Consider the following 15161-nt stretch of genomic DNA (forward strand, 5'->3'; position numbering starts at 1 on the left):
AGACGGCAAGCAAGACTACTACTAATTATGAGATTATTGCTGTGGGCCACAGCCTGCTTAGGGGGGTGAGAACACAGATTTAGGAAGTAATTTTTCTCCTGTGAACCATCTTACCAGTTCTTTTTTTTTTTTTTTTTTTTTTAAAGAAATAACCATTGCCTTTGTATAGCCCTGAAGAACCTTGTTGTCAGGGCCCTTGCTCATCTATTGCTCTTTAAGCAACAGTTGTTGGAAACCAAACATCTTCTTCATGCATTTTATATTCTTTGTTTTCTAACAATAAATGGTTTCCTTTGGACTCTTTCAGGGCATTCTACTTGGACAAGTCAAATTCCCCACCGAATACCACATCTAAAGCTGCCTACATAGATAAGGTAAAATAGTGATTGCATTCATTAATCCAGTCTCCTCACCTGCATCCCTGGTAGCTTTTGTGAACACTGTCTGACTGTAGATATTTACAATCCCCAAACTGCTGCCTCCATCATAATATGATATTTTAGGCCAGTAATGTAAAAGCTGGGACAGCTGAATTGCATGCCACCCAAACGGACTTCTAAGCCTGTTGAGCTTTGTGTCCCTCACTTTTCATTTTAGCTCATGAAGCCTCTCAATGCTTTAGATGAACTTTACCGGCTGATCACCTCATTTATCAGATCCAAACGCATCGCTGCCTGTGTGAACACACCTTGCAGCGCCTCTGGAGTCGGACTGCTGTCAGTTTCTTCAGAGCTGTGTGACAGGCTCGGTGCCTGTCACATCATCATGTGCAGCAGTGGTGTGCACCGGTACGTGAACTTCTCTGCCTTGCTGGCATTTTTTCTTGATCCGTATTTAATATGGCAGACTTTGGCTGAATTAAAACTCAAATGTTCAAATGACTCAGATGTGTTCAGGTACAACTTGAGATATTTTTTGGTTTGGATTCTTGTGGTTTTGTTAACTATAAACAGACCAGTTAACACAATCCTCTATTTATGCCAGGATAGCTGAGATCTGTATCTCTCTCATGTTTGAATCACTATATTAATAGTTTAGGTTCAAAATGAACATCTTTCATATTCAATGCAGGAATTTCCTAGTTGGAGTTGAACTTAAAGGGCCCCAAACCAGTTTCCTCAGGGTGTTTAACAGTCATTCTGTCCTTCAGGTACTTACATCACTAGAGCCAAATTGCCGTGAGCACAGTATTCATGGAAATATCTGACTGCTTTCCTCCTGTGGTCAGCAAAGTGATAGTCTAGGAGATCACCTGATAAGATATGCTTTTCATGAGAAAGCATGCCAACTGTGTTGTCTGGGGCAACCAAGTCAGCTGCATCAGCCTGAACTCCATCATACTCAGCTTCATGTTCGCTTCTTCCTTCCTTCTCATTTTCTTCTGGAAGTGAAATCTTATAAATGGAAATAATAAGACAGAATTTCAGTCTTCCCTTTAATCTAAATAGGGCCTCTTGTCGTAGGATAGACTCTCTTAGTGTTAGGCCATTTACACTTTGAAAGCTGTGGTTATTTATTTTCATTATTTGGTCTTTAGTCCATGCAAAGTGTTATAACTGGTGCTGTATGACACCATACAGTAAGAGTGTTCATGTTGGAGACAAGCATGATTAGCAAACAGGGACAATATACCAGTTAATAAAATTAATGGTAAAAATAACAAGGATGAAAGCACAACAAAAACTACAGTGTAAGAAAATATAACTTAGGAAATTTAAAGGTAATGAACAGGATTCAGAGGGAATCAATTGATCTTTTAGAGCATTAGATTTGAACCAGTCCATGGAGGAGATGTCTCAATTAGGATAATGCATTACAGAAAGCAGAGAAGTACCATGCAAGGCAGTGGTTTCTACAGTCCAGGACATTTGCAAAGTTTTGAAGCCCAGTATGATATTATGTATGAAATGTGACAAGACAAGTTCTCAAGGCATATTGCATAATCTTTTTACTAGCAAAGAAATAATTTTTCTGATAACTCCCTGTTCTTTCAGTCTGTTCTCATTCATTCATTCTTCGCCCTATCTATGTTCACTAAACACTAATTAAGTCTCTACACTATTACTGTTGCTGGGCTTACTGTATTAAAAAGAGAAAGGCCCCACTTGTATATAGTGTATGTGTGCACTGCATTGTGGAAGATGGACAATAAAGGAAAAATACATTGTATTGCACGTGGATTGACTCCAGAGAATTGAGGTCAGAGTAGTAGAAATGCCAACATGAGAAAAGGGTTTACCTTCTGAGGGCTGGGCAAATTCATGAGGCCTTCAGGAAGTGAAGGAGCCATTCATTCACTTGTATGAGACAGAGCCATCCAGTTACAGAGACAGAACAAGAAGTCTTTGGCAGGAGTATGCCAGCTGGGTTTAAGTAGTAGCAAAAAGTCAATGGCGGACCCAAAATGATGGCATCACCTTGACTTTTTGTGTTCTTGCATTATGTAGTTCACAGTCAATTATCAGAGGAGCAGAACAAGTAGATAAACACTTGTAACTTCGCATCTGAAAACACGTGCTCTTACCCTTGCATTTGGTTTACTGAAATTTAAGGAAGTTCAATCTGCCATTTAATGCTACCAATCATAGCCGAATGTCCAAATTACTTTTACAGACATTCTACAAACACTTTTAGAGTTTAATGGGTGTTGTCAGCATTAAGCAGCTCTTTTACAATTTCTATATTCTTTGACTTTTATGTTAGAATCATAAATAGCATTGAAAAATTTTTTAAAGTATGATTTTCTCCACTTTTACAATTAAAAATCAATAAGGGTTTGGGTCATTCCCTTCAGACAGTATTTACTAAACTGTTGACAAATGCTGAATTCCAATTTAGAACTATTTGAAAATTAGATTTTATCTTATAATATGCAGAATAACTTGGGACTTTCATATAAATTTTCATTTTTTTTTTTCCTGTGAAGGGCTTAGAGATTTCTCTCAGTAGGATAAAATATGTGCCAATTTATTTTGGATTCAAAATTCCACAGAAGGCTGTTCTTAAAATAATCCTTTAGTAATTCTAATTTAGGCAGCTAGAGAGGAAGCAAAGCAGCCCCCCACCTGCCGGAGCCACTAAACAAGGAACCACAGTCTTTTCCCACCAAGACGACAAGCTCAGTGTTAACCAAATGGCATGTAAGATACCTTTAACATTTATTTTTAAAAGAAAAATGAGAAATAGGCAAACTGTATAGTGAATTACTTTACTGCATTTTAATTACTGGGTAAAGGAGGGGTGTCTAAATACTTTATTATTGGGAGCAAAAATGTGAGTTTTAGAAGGAAAGGCAGGCTTAACTCCGATCAACATAACCTCTACATGTTTAGTAATGCATACGCTGGGTTAAGAGAATGGAGTATAAGATGAATTATGAAAATCCCATAGCACTTAGCCTAGCTTTGTTTTTATTGATCTTCCCCCAGGGTGTCCATCCCTGTCCCTGATGTTCTGCACTGCCTCTCCCTGGTAAATTAGCTTTCCATTGCCATTGAGTAGAGCAAGGTTGCCATTTAAAAAATATAAATATGATTAGAAGTGATTTAAGCAGTGGACATGTTTAGCATTTCCTCCTTGCGTGTCCGCTTCTTCCATTGTGAGTCTTCTTATGATTTCTATCCAGCACTACACATTTGCACAGCGCTTTATCAGAGCATGACGGTCTTAGGAAGAGTTCAATGTATGCCTGTTAAGTGGTTGAGTTTGTAGGAATGGGTTGTTACAGTAAGTTCTCTGATTCTTGTCCATTTGCTTTCAATAGATCAATCACACAGCCAGACTGCACTCACCTAGTAGAAGGCCCTCAACCCTGGAATTCTTCCTCAGCCTCCATTTTAAGAACTAAATGTATTTATAAATTACCCTAGCTCTTGTATTCTGTTGTAGCAGCACAAAAGATGTGTTTCCATCCTGTCCATTTAATATTGCAATTCATGAACACACCATTGATTACTAATTTCTTGTTTAATGATTATTGTCACCCCCTACAGTTGCACATAATACTAGCACAGAGGCACACTTTTATATGTTGCTGTCTCTTAAGTTAAAATAGCCCATATTCTAGTTAGAATTACTGTGTCACAAAATATAAAGCTTTCATTGTAGTTAAGGCTCCAAAACAAATGACTCTCATTATAACACAAGTCGGGTGGCTTTCCTTATCTTGTCTGCAGAGGGCAATGGAATTCATCTGCATATTGCTCTTAATTGAGGGACAATTATATTCCTGTATTGCTTTAATTTACACCTAACAAATGAAAGTATTTGTTGTCTTATGACTTCCTTTTCCTACAGAGACATATGTTAGTTATACTGTGTTGTTACCTGTCTTAGAGCTGGAGTTAGTTTTATTTTCCCAAATGTAACCTTTTAATAGTATTGAATCAGCTTTGTGGCTTTTCAAGTTCTGTTTCATACCCACACCAGTTATTTGTAACAGGCAATCAAAAAGCTTGCAACTGCGACTGAAGTCTAAACGTTTCTTCCATTTCTTAATTGTCGTAGCCTTCCATTTAGTGTGTTTCATTTGTTTGTTTGTTTGTGTTCCTTATTTCTACTCTGCTTAACAGCCATCATTTTCCCTTTAACAAATATAAATCAGAATCTTACAAATGTTGAAAAAATCCAAATATGTTTCTATCTGGGTCCACAAGAAGCTTTTCTCTTCTTCTATGATAGAGACTGCCTTGTCGGACACTGGGAACCTACCAGTAGAAAGCCTCTTGAAAGGACACATGTTTACAAACTTCCCAGTGAAAGCAAGGTGTCTATGATCATAGTGTGTCTCTTTAGGAACCTATCTTTGTACTCATCTTGATCTGAGTTTTAGTACTAGGTGATCCATGGGATCTTGATGTGGCTGTGCCAGCAGACAGTAAGGGATTTGAGTGCAGGGCTAAGAACTTGACAGGTTTGTGAAGTGCCTGGTCAAATTCTTCTCTATAAAGGAATACCATTTTTGTTCTCATGATTTCTGGTGAGACTAGACTTCTTTAAGAATCAGGACATCCATTTTTAGCTAATATTCCTAGCCTTTCATCAGTGGAAGCAGGCAGATGAGCCTTTGAGGCTTCCCAGCACACACTGTATCATAATCCTCCTTGTGAAGAACTGCCCACAAATGTGAGAAGGGCACAGTGCGTGTGAAGGCCAGCTGGTTGCCATTGTTAAAGTACAAATACTGAGGGACCTTATTCGGCACACATATTCAGCAGCAGGCCATTTTTATTATTAGCTGTAGAAAAAAAATGTATATATAAAGTTTTGGGAGTCAAACTTAAAAGGATGCATTTCCAAAATACGTTTATAAGTAACTTATTGGGAAATTGAGATGTCTTTTCCTATTCAACATTTCAAGACTGGGTTGGAGTCATAGGGTCATGCTCTTCCCTACAACCACCAACAGAAGTCCGATGTGTAAGCATGGTACAAGACCCAAAGTATGACTAGAGTATTTATTAAGGAAATCAAATCCAGACAGTGAAATATAAAAGCAACTCCAAGGAAATTGGTAATAGCAATGCCGCCAATGGAATAGTTTTTATTTCAAACAAAGATAACCAATATGGTGAATTTTGGTTTAAAAGTTACAAAAGTCTTTCTCAACTATTTGTAACAACTACTTTGAACTTTTGAAGGACTATTTCTTAGTATATTTTATTCTGTCATTAATATGACATCAAAGGACAAATTGACAAATAGGCTCAGATTAAGTAATGTAGACTCTTACGAAAATAGAGCACTCAAGGTAACCTGGCTTAGGAAGTCATAGAGTCCCAGGAAGCAGGCAGCAAAGCCTTACCTATTCTGACTCAGAAAGATAGAAAATAATGTCAGCATGCACCGTTTTCTCTTGGGGACCGTCTATGTGAAGGTTAGAGTCTATATGTAGGGTAGAAAATAATAAATACCTCCAAAAGCAAATAAAAGTTTCAAATGTATCCATTTCTATTTTGTGAAGAATATACTTTAAGAGATTAATAGGAAGATCAGTGAAAATGTTTGAATTTTAAATCACTAAAGGATGGTTAATTGAAACATCCTTTCCCATGGAATAAAAGCTTTACAACTATTGTCTAATCTATGCACTTCAATAAAGAGGCTCACAGAGACAGTGTTCTGGGAAAAGATTGGAAGTGCTTCCTTTTCATAACTCAGATGTCAATTTGTGTTATGAGTTCTCTTCCTTAGAAGTAACTTAAATATTGCAGAATTTTCCAATAAGCAAAGAACCACAAAAATTTCTGCTGATCTGATAAACAGATAAATAACATAGGTGTATGTAATTTCTAAAAGTAATAGAGGAGAGTAGGTATTTCAAGGAAGATAGCAAAAGATGAAGGCGGCAATTGTTTTACTTAGTGATGTCACTGTCTTGTCAATTAGACTGCTTTTACATGATTTAAATCTTGATAAATTAATACATTAAATTATTTGATCTTAAAATAGCCATTATTTTCTTAAAATTAAATTATTTTAAACAAAGGTTAACAATACAGAATTCCTGAGAATTTTATTATTATAAGGGTCTAGTGGCCTCAAAATTTCTCTGATATTAATAAAAATGTCAGTATATATAAAACAAGCACTTTCACATAGTTACTTTCCATCATTAAAATAAGAGAAGGCTAAGCAACATGTCTATGTCCAACACTTCAATGTGAGGCTTGGAGTCTCAAGATGGGAGGACCTGCAGTTCTGACATGCATGGTAGTAGAAAGGTACTTCTGCTCTCAGGAGAGGACCTTTTGCCTGCTTAGTTAGCTGGAAATGCAGCCAGTTAGATAAATACTCCCTGCTACAGCCACAGATGCCAGTGCCCCTCAGAAGCCACAGCTGGGGCTGCCCAACCATGTCAGTCAAAGATGAAATCACGTGGGTATTTCAGGAAAAGTTACTTAAGTCTGTGGCGCACTGTGAAGAACAAATGCAGTGACTCAAAATCAATGTAGCTTTTCTAGCTGTCAAGCCCCATAAGTCAGGCATCCAAAATCAGCCACCATGGAGAGGAACTGATGACCCTCACTAACCATCTGGGAAGGATACAGAGTCAGGATCTCCACAGGAAGTAAAATTACATTTTTAGGGGATTGTGCCTCAGATGCTCAATTAACATGTTATATGCTGATTTTCTATGCCCTTTGATAGAATCACAATTAGCAAGGATAGAAAATGTCAGATAGATTTCTGGCTATTGTTAAAAAGGAGGTAACACTAATTAAAAAAAGACAAAGAGATGGCTCCAAGCAATATATTTGAGCTGGGTTAAATTTCTCTGAAAGAGAAAAGATTAAGATAATCCAGGAGAGGGCCTGGTAAGAAAAGAGTAACCAGCTGCCCCCTGTAGGAGCTGAGACCAGCTGGGCTGTAGTTACATAAGCTTGCTGTTATTTACTGGTGCATGCACACATTGCTTAGACCCTTATGATCCAAACACAACAAAAGCCATGGAGAATCTGTAGAAACACACTAACCAAGGCCTATTCAATGATTTAGATGAACCTAGTCAAAAGAAATCATCTATGTTGCCATGCTAAAGAGCCATAGCTAGTTGTGTCCATTCATAGTCATGGCATCAGGAAACCTATGGGTAATAAGAACAGAATTGAGCGGGAAATGAAAGAACCCAGTGAGGACCAGTCAGTAGTACTGAAGAGCAGCAGATGCCCAGGGTTCATAGCCAGTATATCCAGTCAAACTCCCAAAGCAAAGTAGAGATGAAATGCATGGGAGAGAGAATCCAAGCCTGGGAGTGTATAATGTGGAGAAGCAGATTCATACATGCACAGTATTGAGAGTACCTGGTAGCAGGTTCGTGTTCCTGCAGATTCTTGCACAACCAATACTTCCTCAGAGAGCCTTAGTATTCAGTTACCCGATGCCAAGTGACAGTGAACACCTTGATGTTGACTTTCCCAGTGAGCAGGGCTGGTTAGAAATACACTTGTGTGTGCTGAAATAGAAGGAGTCAAGATTAGTGCGTGTGTTTGTCAATGGGTGGATTTTAAACTTAAGTTTAAAGAGATATATGGAGGCTGGGCAGTGGAGGACCATGCCCTTAATCCCAGCACTTGGAAGACAGAGACAGGCAGATCTCTGAGTTCAAGGCCTGCCTGCCCTGGTCTATAGAGTGAGTTCCAGGACAGAGAGACCCTGTCACAAACAAACAGACAAAAACAATGCAAAACCAAATAGAATTTCAAGAGTCTGTGTTAGAAGTTGTAATAGAAGGTATCATTATCTTTAATGTGTATTTCACATTCAGTTTCCTGTGTAATGCTGGAAACATGCCCCTTTAAACACCATTGCATTTTGGCCTTGAGATAGGTAGAGAGGGAGTGGAGTTGTCAATTTATCTCTGCTGTCAGGATCCTGCCCTAGCTGTTGCTCATCACTCCTGCACTCTGCCTCCTTGGTTTTCACAATGCCCTGCTCTGCCTGTCCTGTCTTTGCTGATCCATTAACCTTCCAGCCCTCTAAGGATGCAATCTAGACATCATAGCAGATTTCACCAAGCATGTCTGTTTGACGAGGGTCAAGTGACGACGCTGAAAACCCCAGTAGCTGCCCAGAGGTTGCCTCAGGAAAAAAACAAAACAAAACAAAAAACAAAAACAAAAAAAAATGCCCCAATTTGACTTAGTTTGGGAATTTCTTTTAACACACAAAAAAGTATTTGTGTACTTCATTAAGAAAGGGGATTCCATTACATAAGTACTGTCATTTTGAAATTCTCATTAATGTGTAGTAATTTTATCAAGCATTTCATTTGTCACAGGAGCATTGCTAACGGAGCATAGAGTGAGACATATTCATAGGTCAGCATCTGGCCTCTCCATATTAATTTCGCAGAGGCTCTTGCTTAGAGCACGACTGCAGTCACTTGGGGATTGATCGGTGGTTAACACGCTGCTTTTGCCCCCCAGTGTACAATTTTCCTCCTTGTAAGGTAATAAAAGCAAAGAGGAAAAATAGAGCCATGCAACAAGAACAAATTGGCTTCTTCAATAGGGTGCTTTGCTCCACTCATCAGGGGACTTTGAACAGTGGTGCTCTGTGCATCATGATTAAACATAATTAGAGTACATGTTATCATTGAGGGAATGGAGCACGCTTTGCACAGAGCAGGGCATTTTCTACAGCAGAATACAATTTCCTGTTAGAAAGGGACACACTATGCATCAGTGTATCCTCACTACTTGATTGCTTTACAATTGATACACCTGAGTGTGCTTCATAACTGGTACCCTTCTAATCCTGAACACATTTTAGTAGGACAAGGTCTACATCACTTGAAAAGCAATCTGAGCCTCCTGGATAGATCTGTATCAAAACAATACATATAAAATACAAATGCAGGAGCCCAAGATTGTGGTTGTTGAGTGATGGATGGATGTTGGAAACTCTAAAGGCATTAACTATGTGATATGAATTTCATGCAATGAAAAGAGTGTTGGGTTTTGAATCAGAAAATTGTTGGATCCTGTTACTTACTTGCTATTAAAGGAAGTAAATGGTTGCATAACTTGGTCTCTTACAGTCTCATGGATGAGGTGTGAATGGTGAGTTCTTTGTTACAGTGTGAGTTTGAAGAGTAAATGAGCATTGTACATGTACACCATTGGCAGAGGACTTCGCCAGTGCAGGTACTTAGGTTGTGGTTTTGATAGTAAATCTATCCAGCCTCATTGCAGAGTTAGAAATGTGAAGCACATCTGAATAGTTTTTTCTTCCATTTTTATGATACCTTGGACAGACCCCAGGTCCTCATTCATGCTAGGCAAGCATTCAACCCTGGGCTATAACCCCCAACCCATAAAATACAGCTGTTCAAAATTACCTACTGAATAGAGGAAACTGCAGGAATCACAATAAGGATTCATCATAGGCAAGAAAGGGAGGGGTATCCCAAGAACGCAAAATGCAAGACCTAGTTAGTGCTTATTTTGAGAACCCTCCCATGCAACCTCATGGAAAGTCACTTAATACAACAAAATTCAATAGAGGAAGTTTTCATTCCTAGAAAGAAAAAAACATTAGGATAGAGATCCAAGTTTAGAACATGAAAGGAGGCAAGTGTTAACTTTTGTCCTTTTGTTGATAATATAAAAGTCCATTTGTAGAACTTTACTGTGGGGGTTCTGAACTCCACCAAGTAGGGATACTTGAGAGGCCTTGCCTTCCCTGCACTTAGTCTTAACAAGGGAGCCACTCTGGGAAGCTGGGCTGCAGCAGTTTACTATTGGGAAGGAGAAGAATAGCCAGAGGGTTAGGCTTTTAAGTGAAGTGACTCAAAGCAGAATAAAAAGAGGTGACAGCTTTGTGTAGTAGCTCTATTGTAGCCAATGAGGTTTATTCAAGGCAAGCTTTTCTCAACGGTATTAATGTAAGACTAATTAATCAATACACTGTAATATTTATGTCCCAAGTAGGAACAAAATTCACCTAGAAATATTAACTGGCAGATATTGAGCAGGAAATGCAACCAAGTCTTATGTATTTGCTATAAGGAACCAATTCTTGCTTTTGCCAATATGTATTATCCTTTCAATGCATTTACAACATTTCTGAGTAGATTTAGTGACTGCGTCCTATTTACAAATAGATGCCAGTTACAGATTATAAAGAAATTAATCTTGTCTTTTAGAAGCGCTTGAATACCATTGGTACTTATTAGGGGTTTGCATGATTTTTCAAAAGGTGTGTATTGAATACCTACTAAGTACCAGGAATCAGAATACACTCTAGAAAGCCTACAGTTGACAGGGATACAAGTCTTGAAAGACCCCCGTTTTGGGGAGACTCTTGCTCAAATCCTGGGATGAGCTGATGCCCCAATAACTTGAGAGAAACCGTTCTTGATGCAATATCGCATGAGGTTTAATCAGGAATCAGCATGTTGAGGCCGAGTTTGTAACCCGCACAGGGACAGAGGAGATCGACCCCCAGCAGTTGCAGTCCAGGGTTTTTAAAGAATAAACCATAAAGTGAGGGAAGGATAAGATAAACATCGTAAAAATGGGGATGGTGAATTATAGCTCATCTCTCAAGGAAAGTGAGGGGAAGATTAGATCACAAAGACTGGGGAAGTTGAGTAAACCTTCTTGGTCCCTTACACAATGGGTCAGGCTCCTGGGTGGGTCACCCAGCTGTCACCATCTCTTTCAGGATAAAGGCCAAAGAACAAAGAACTCCATGCTGGGCTTCGTTTCTAGGGGTCTAAGAAACACATTGTGTTGGGGTCTTACAGTCTAGCCTATTGGTGATGGTACAGTAGTCATTTTAATAAAATTGGATAGTTGTTAAGACTATACTATGTACTGCATGTAATAAATAATATGGTTTGTTTTTATGTAATCCTGAAAATAAAAAAGGCACTATGAGATATGCACTATCATTTAACTAGATTTATAAGGGAAAGGCATTTAAGGAGATTAACTTGTTCAAGGTCACTGAACTACTATTTCACATTAATGAAATTTGATTATTGTTGACACTATACTGTGTGCTATATGCTCTATGGTAAATAATAAGATGGGTTATATTTATATAATTCTGAAAAAAAATCACTCTGAGATTTGCCCTATCATTTAGGGAAGGTATTTAAAGAGACTAAATAGCTTGTTCAAGGTCACAGAACTATCTGCAAAGCCAGAATGTTATTCAGACCCATCTCTCCAACATCTGTTTTCTTAAATGTATACCCTCCTGCTGAGTAGGATATAGGATGGGACTTAAACCAGTGCCCACTGACAGAATATGAAAAGCATTTTGTGCAAAGTAGGGGCTGGTTACTGCAGAGGATGTAAGCTGTGGGGTTGAAGCTTGTGGTAGTTAGCCGAAACCACGACTACATTGTGAAGACCTTATACTTCATCCAGAAGACCTAAGCCATTCACATAATTGCATTTTCATTTGCATTTTAAGAGGACAAACATCTTAGTGGAGGAAACCAGGACGAGGCCACACATAAGGGTCAGGGTGAGGTTGTATCAGTATACACAATAGATAGCATTAGTGATATAGTAGAGAGCGGAGATTTAAGAGGTAGTTAAAAATAGAAAATGAATAAGATTGGAATGTTCTTTGGTGACATAGTAATTCATTGCACACATGCATTGATTTCCTGGGAATGGATAAGTTAAACTTGATGCTGTGGGATTGATGATCATACACCACCTTTAATGGAATGTGGAGAGACCATCAGAAATCACTCCAGAATGGACTTATGAAAATGGCAATGGTTGGACCACGTTTTTAAAATCCTTCTAACCTGTGTCCTTAATAAATTAAATTTTATTTAATAAATTAATTTTTTTCTCAGGTCAATGAACCTCTAACATAGCTGGTTCATTAGATTTCTTTTTATTATAGTCCAAAGAAAAGGAGCTGTAAGACCCAAAGAGCCTTAAGTCCAGGAAGTCCCACTCACAGAAGCACAGAGCTGGAGATTGATGCAATAAGCAAGAGGTTTATTGATCCAGCGCACTGGGGTCGTCCTGCAAAGGGGCAGAAGCGACCCTAAACACACAAAACACACGCCTTTTATTCAGCTTTTGTGGGCGGATTTTGGTAACAGCTTGAGCTGGTTTAAGCCCATTGTTAGCCCTAGCTGACCTTTTCATTCCCCCCTTTAGAAATGGTAATTAGCCGCTCCCTTCTGAAGAGGCTAGCCCCTGAGCTGCATTGATAGCCCCAGGTGAGGTGAGGTCTTAGTCACCAGAAATGGGAACTGAAATGTAAGTGGTCATTATCTGCACCTGCCTTGTGCTTGGGGCTTTCTTGTAAAGCTTGTTTTGTTGGGTCATTCCAGGAAGGGAGAATTCCTCACAACCTTCTAGTGGATGACCCTCAGCGAACTATTCTAGCAAGGTCTTTCAGCAGTCCTCTTACATTTTCTATGGTCACACATTCCCACAGAGCCACCAAAATAGTCCAAGAAAAAGGAGAAAACTGAGAATAAGCACTTACACACATTTCTATACAGGTAGAACTGTCTCTTTAACTCAAATATTGTTAAATGAATGGGTCAGAACAGACGATGCTCAGGAGTATGTGGAACCAGGTGATCAGTGGTGTCTCACACCGATTAAGAGAACATGTGATGAGTCACCAGAATGGCTCATGTTCTTATACATTGCCTCCCATCATTATTCAGGGGGCTAAAATAGGTATTGGGTACTTTCCTACAATTCGAATAACCAGATAACTACAACCTATGAAAGCAGCACCAAGAAGCACAGCACCAAGAAGCAAAGACAATTAGCTCCCTAAGAATGCTTTCCCAGTAGTCACTTGAACAAAGAGAATCGGCTTTTAATTTAAGGAGAAATAACCAAGGTTCCCACTGAATGTGGGAAATAACCATTTTCTAAGATCTAGATCTGTAAAGTTCTAAATATACATCAAAAGCTACATAAGATATATTTCATATTTTCCCAGGTGTCCTCAAATTCTGCAGGATGCTGTGCCCTTGGAGAATTTTCTTTTCTTTGTCCCCAAGCCTGAGGACAGCATCAGAGCTCAAATATTTAAAAAACAAACAAACAAAAACATTGCTCAGGTTATATTTGAGTCATCAATATACACCCATAACTCAGGGATGGTAGTGGATATTTTAGGCATACTTTTGAGTTCTTCATATGTATTGTGACACAGAAAAAGGTTTTAAACTAGTGATCAATGTCACTTATGATATTTCAAATGTGTGAAAATAAATACTGAGAACCCCTTGTAAGAGTTATATTTTCTATATCCGATTAAAGTATTTTTAGATGAATATACACATGATACTACTTCATGACTTTCTGTGGCTCCAAATGTTGTTTATCATAAGTCTGGCCTTCCATGTGCTAAATTTGTTGTATTGAGTTATAGCCAGGACTTGAATCACAGACACACACACACACACACATGCACGGGTGTGTGTGTGTGTGTGTGTGTGGCTATTTTAATACTGGCTCTGAGAGACAGTACAAAATTATTAATTACTGACCAAAACACCAGTACTTCTGTCCCTGTGTCCACTGAGAGCAAAGGAATCCAGTACAGTACCCAACAGCCACACTAGGTCCCACATCAGCCTTATTCTGACTCCACTGTAACCCTAAGGATGTGCAGCATACCCCCAAGTGTTCAATTTAACACACCTGTCCCTGAGAGACTGTTGTACTTCAATCTGAATAGATAATAAATGAGTCAATAGACCTTGGAAGGTTTGAAGATATAATTAGAATTAAACTGATGCTATTGTCTGTGATTATTGAAAATGTCCAAATATGCAGAAGACCCCATGGTTTTGAGTTTGTTTTGTTTTGTTTTGTTTTGTTTGTTTTGTTTTGCTTTTTGAGTCAAATTTACTATAAGGGAGTCATGAAACATTTAAAATAGAAGGATAACATGTGCCAAAAGCTGCTTCATGGAAGATTGAAAGTATAAAATTCTGACCATAGTATATAGTAGATAGGAGTTAATACAGGGATGAAATAAAGCATTTTACATGTAAGCAATTTTGAGGCTCTAAGTTTTTCATCATCGGTGAGCTTCTGTTAAAGAAGGGCCCAGAGTTTCATCTTAGCACCTTGTGCTTGTAACAGTGAAAGGGAGAAAACTGTGGTCTCTGCGGAGGTAAGTATGATAGGGTAGGAAGGTAAGTGCCTTCTTTAAGAAAAATAATAAAAATGAGAAGAGAAAAAAAAAGAAATGAAAGTTAATATTTACCAAGTATCAGAACAAGTCACAAGGTTTAAATGCTAATATGTACAACTCATACAAAAGTTGGAATATGATTATTATGTGACCCAGTTTTATCCCTTTGTCCCATAATTTTTATGGCACTGCCTTTGATTGCCTAGCAAATTATGATAATTTTGTCATATTTTTCTATGAAGAGAATAGAAAATTTGTTCTAGCTTCTAGCATGACTGATCTAATTTGAGTTCCTGAGAGCTCAGAAAAGCATTTCAGTAGCAAAAGTGTATTACTGCTAATGGCTTGTACACTTTTTGTTTGTTAATTTAAATTCTTATTCTATAGCACATAGACTAAGTCCTGTTTTTTTTTAATGTTATTACACAGATAGATAGCTTCAGGTTTTGTGTATTTCCAGCTTGCTCCCTCTGACCACACATACTTCCAATCAAGAGGAATGGGATATGGGG

At 38.3% G+C, this 15161-nt stretch overlaps 1 protein-coding gene across 3 annotated transcripts in view; it reads left to right on the forward strand.

Annotated features, from left to right (window-relative positions):
* The window catches only part of Prex2 (phosphatidylinositol-3,4,5-trisphosphate-dependent Rac exchange factor 2), a 310411-nt gene that overhangs the window by 272099 nt on the left and 23151 nt on the right, over positions 1 to 15161 (forward strand). For all 3 annotated transcript variants that reach the window (XM_006495441.4, NM_029525.1, NM_001033636.4), the window contains 2 exons: positions 308 to 374; positions 598 to 788. In XM_006495441.4, the coding sequence (XP_006495504.1) occupies positions 308 to 374; positions 598 to 788 (258 nt within the window). The remainder of the gene's footprint in view (positions 1 to 307; positions 375 to 597; positions 789 to 15161) is intronic.

This window comes from Mus musculus, chromosome 1 (assembly GCF_000001635.26).
Source record: "Mus musculus strain C57BL/6J chromosome 1, GRCm38.p6 C57BL/6J".
Classification (NCBI taxonomy): domain Eukaryota; kingdom Metazoa; phylum Chordata; class Mammalia; order Rodentia; family Muridae; genus Mus; species Mus musculus.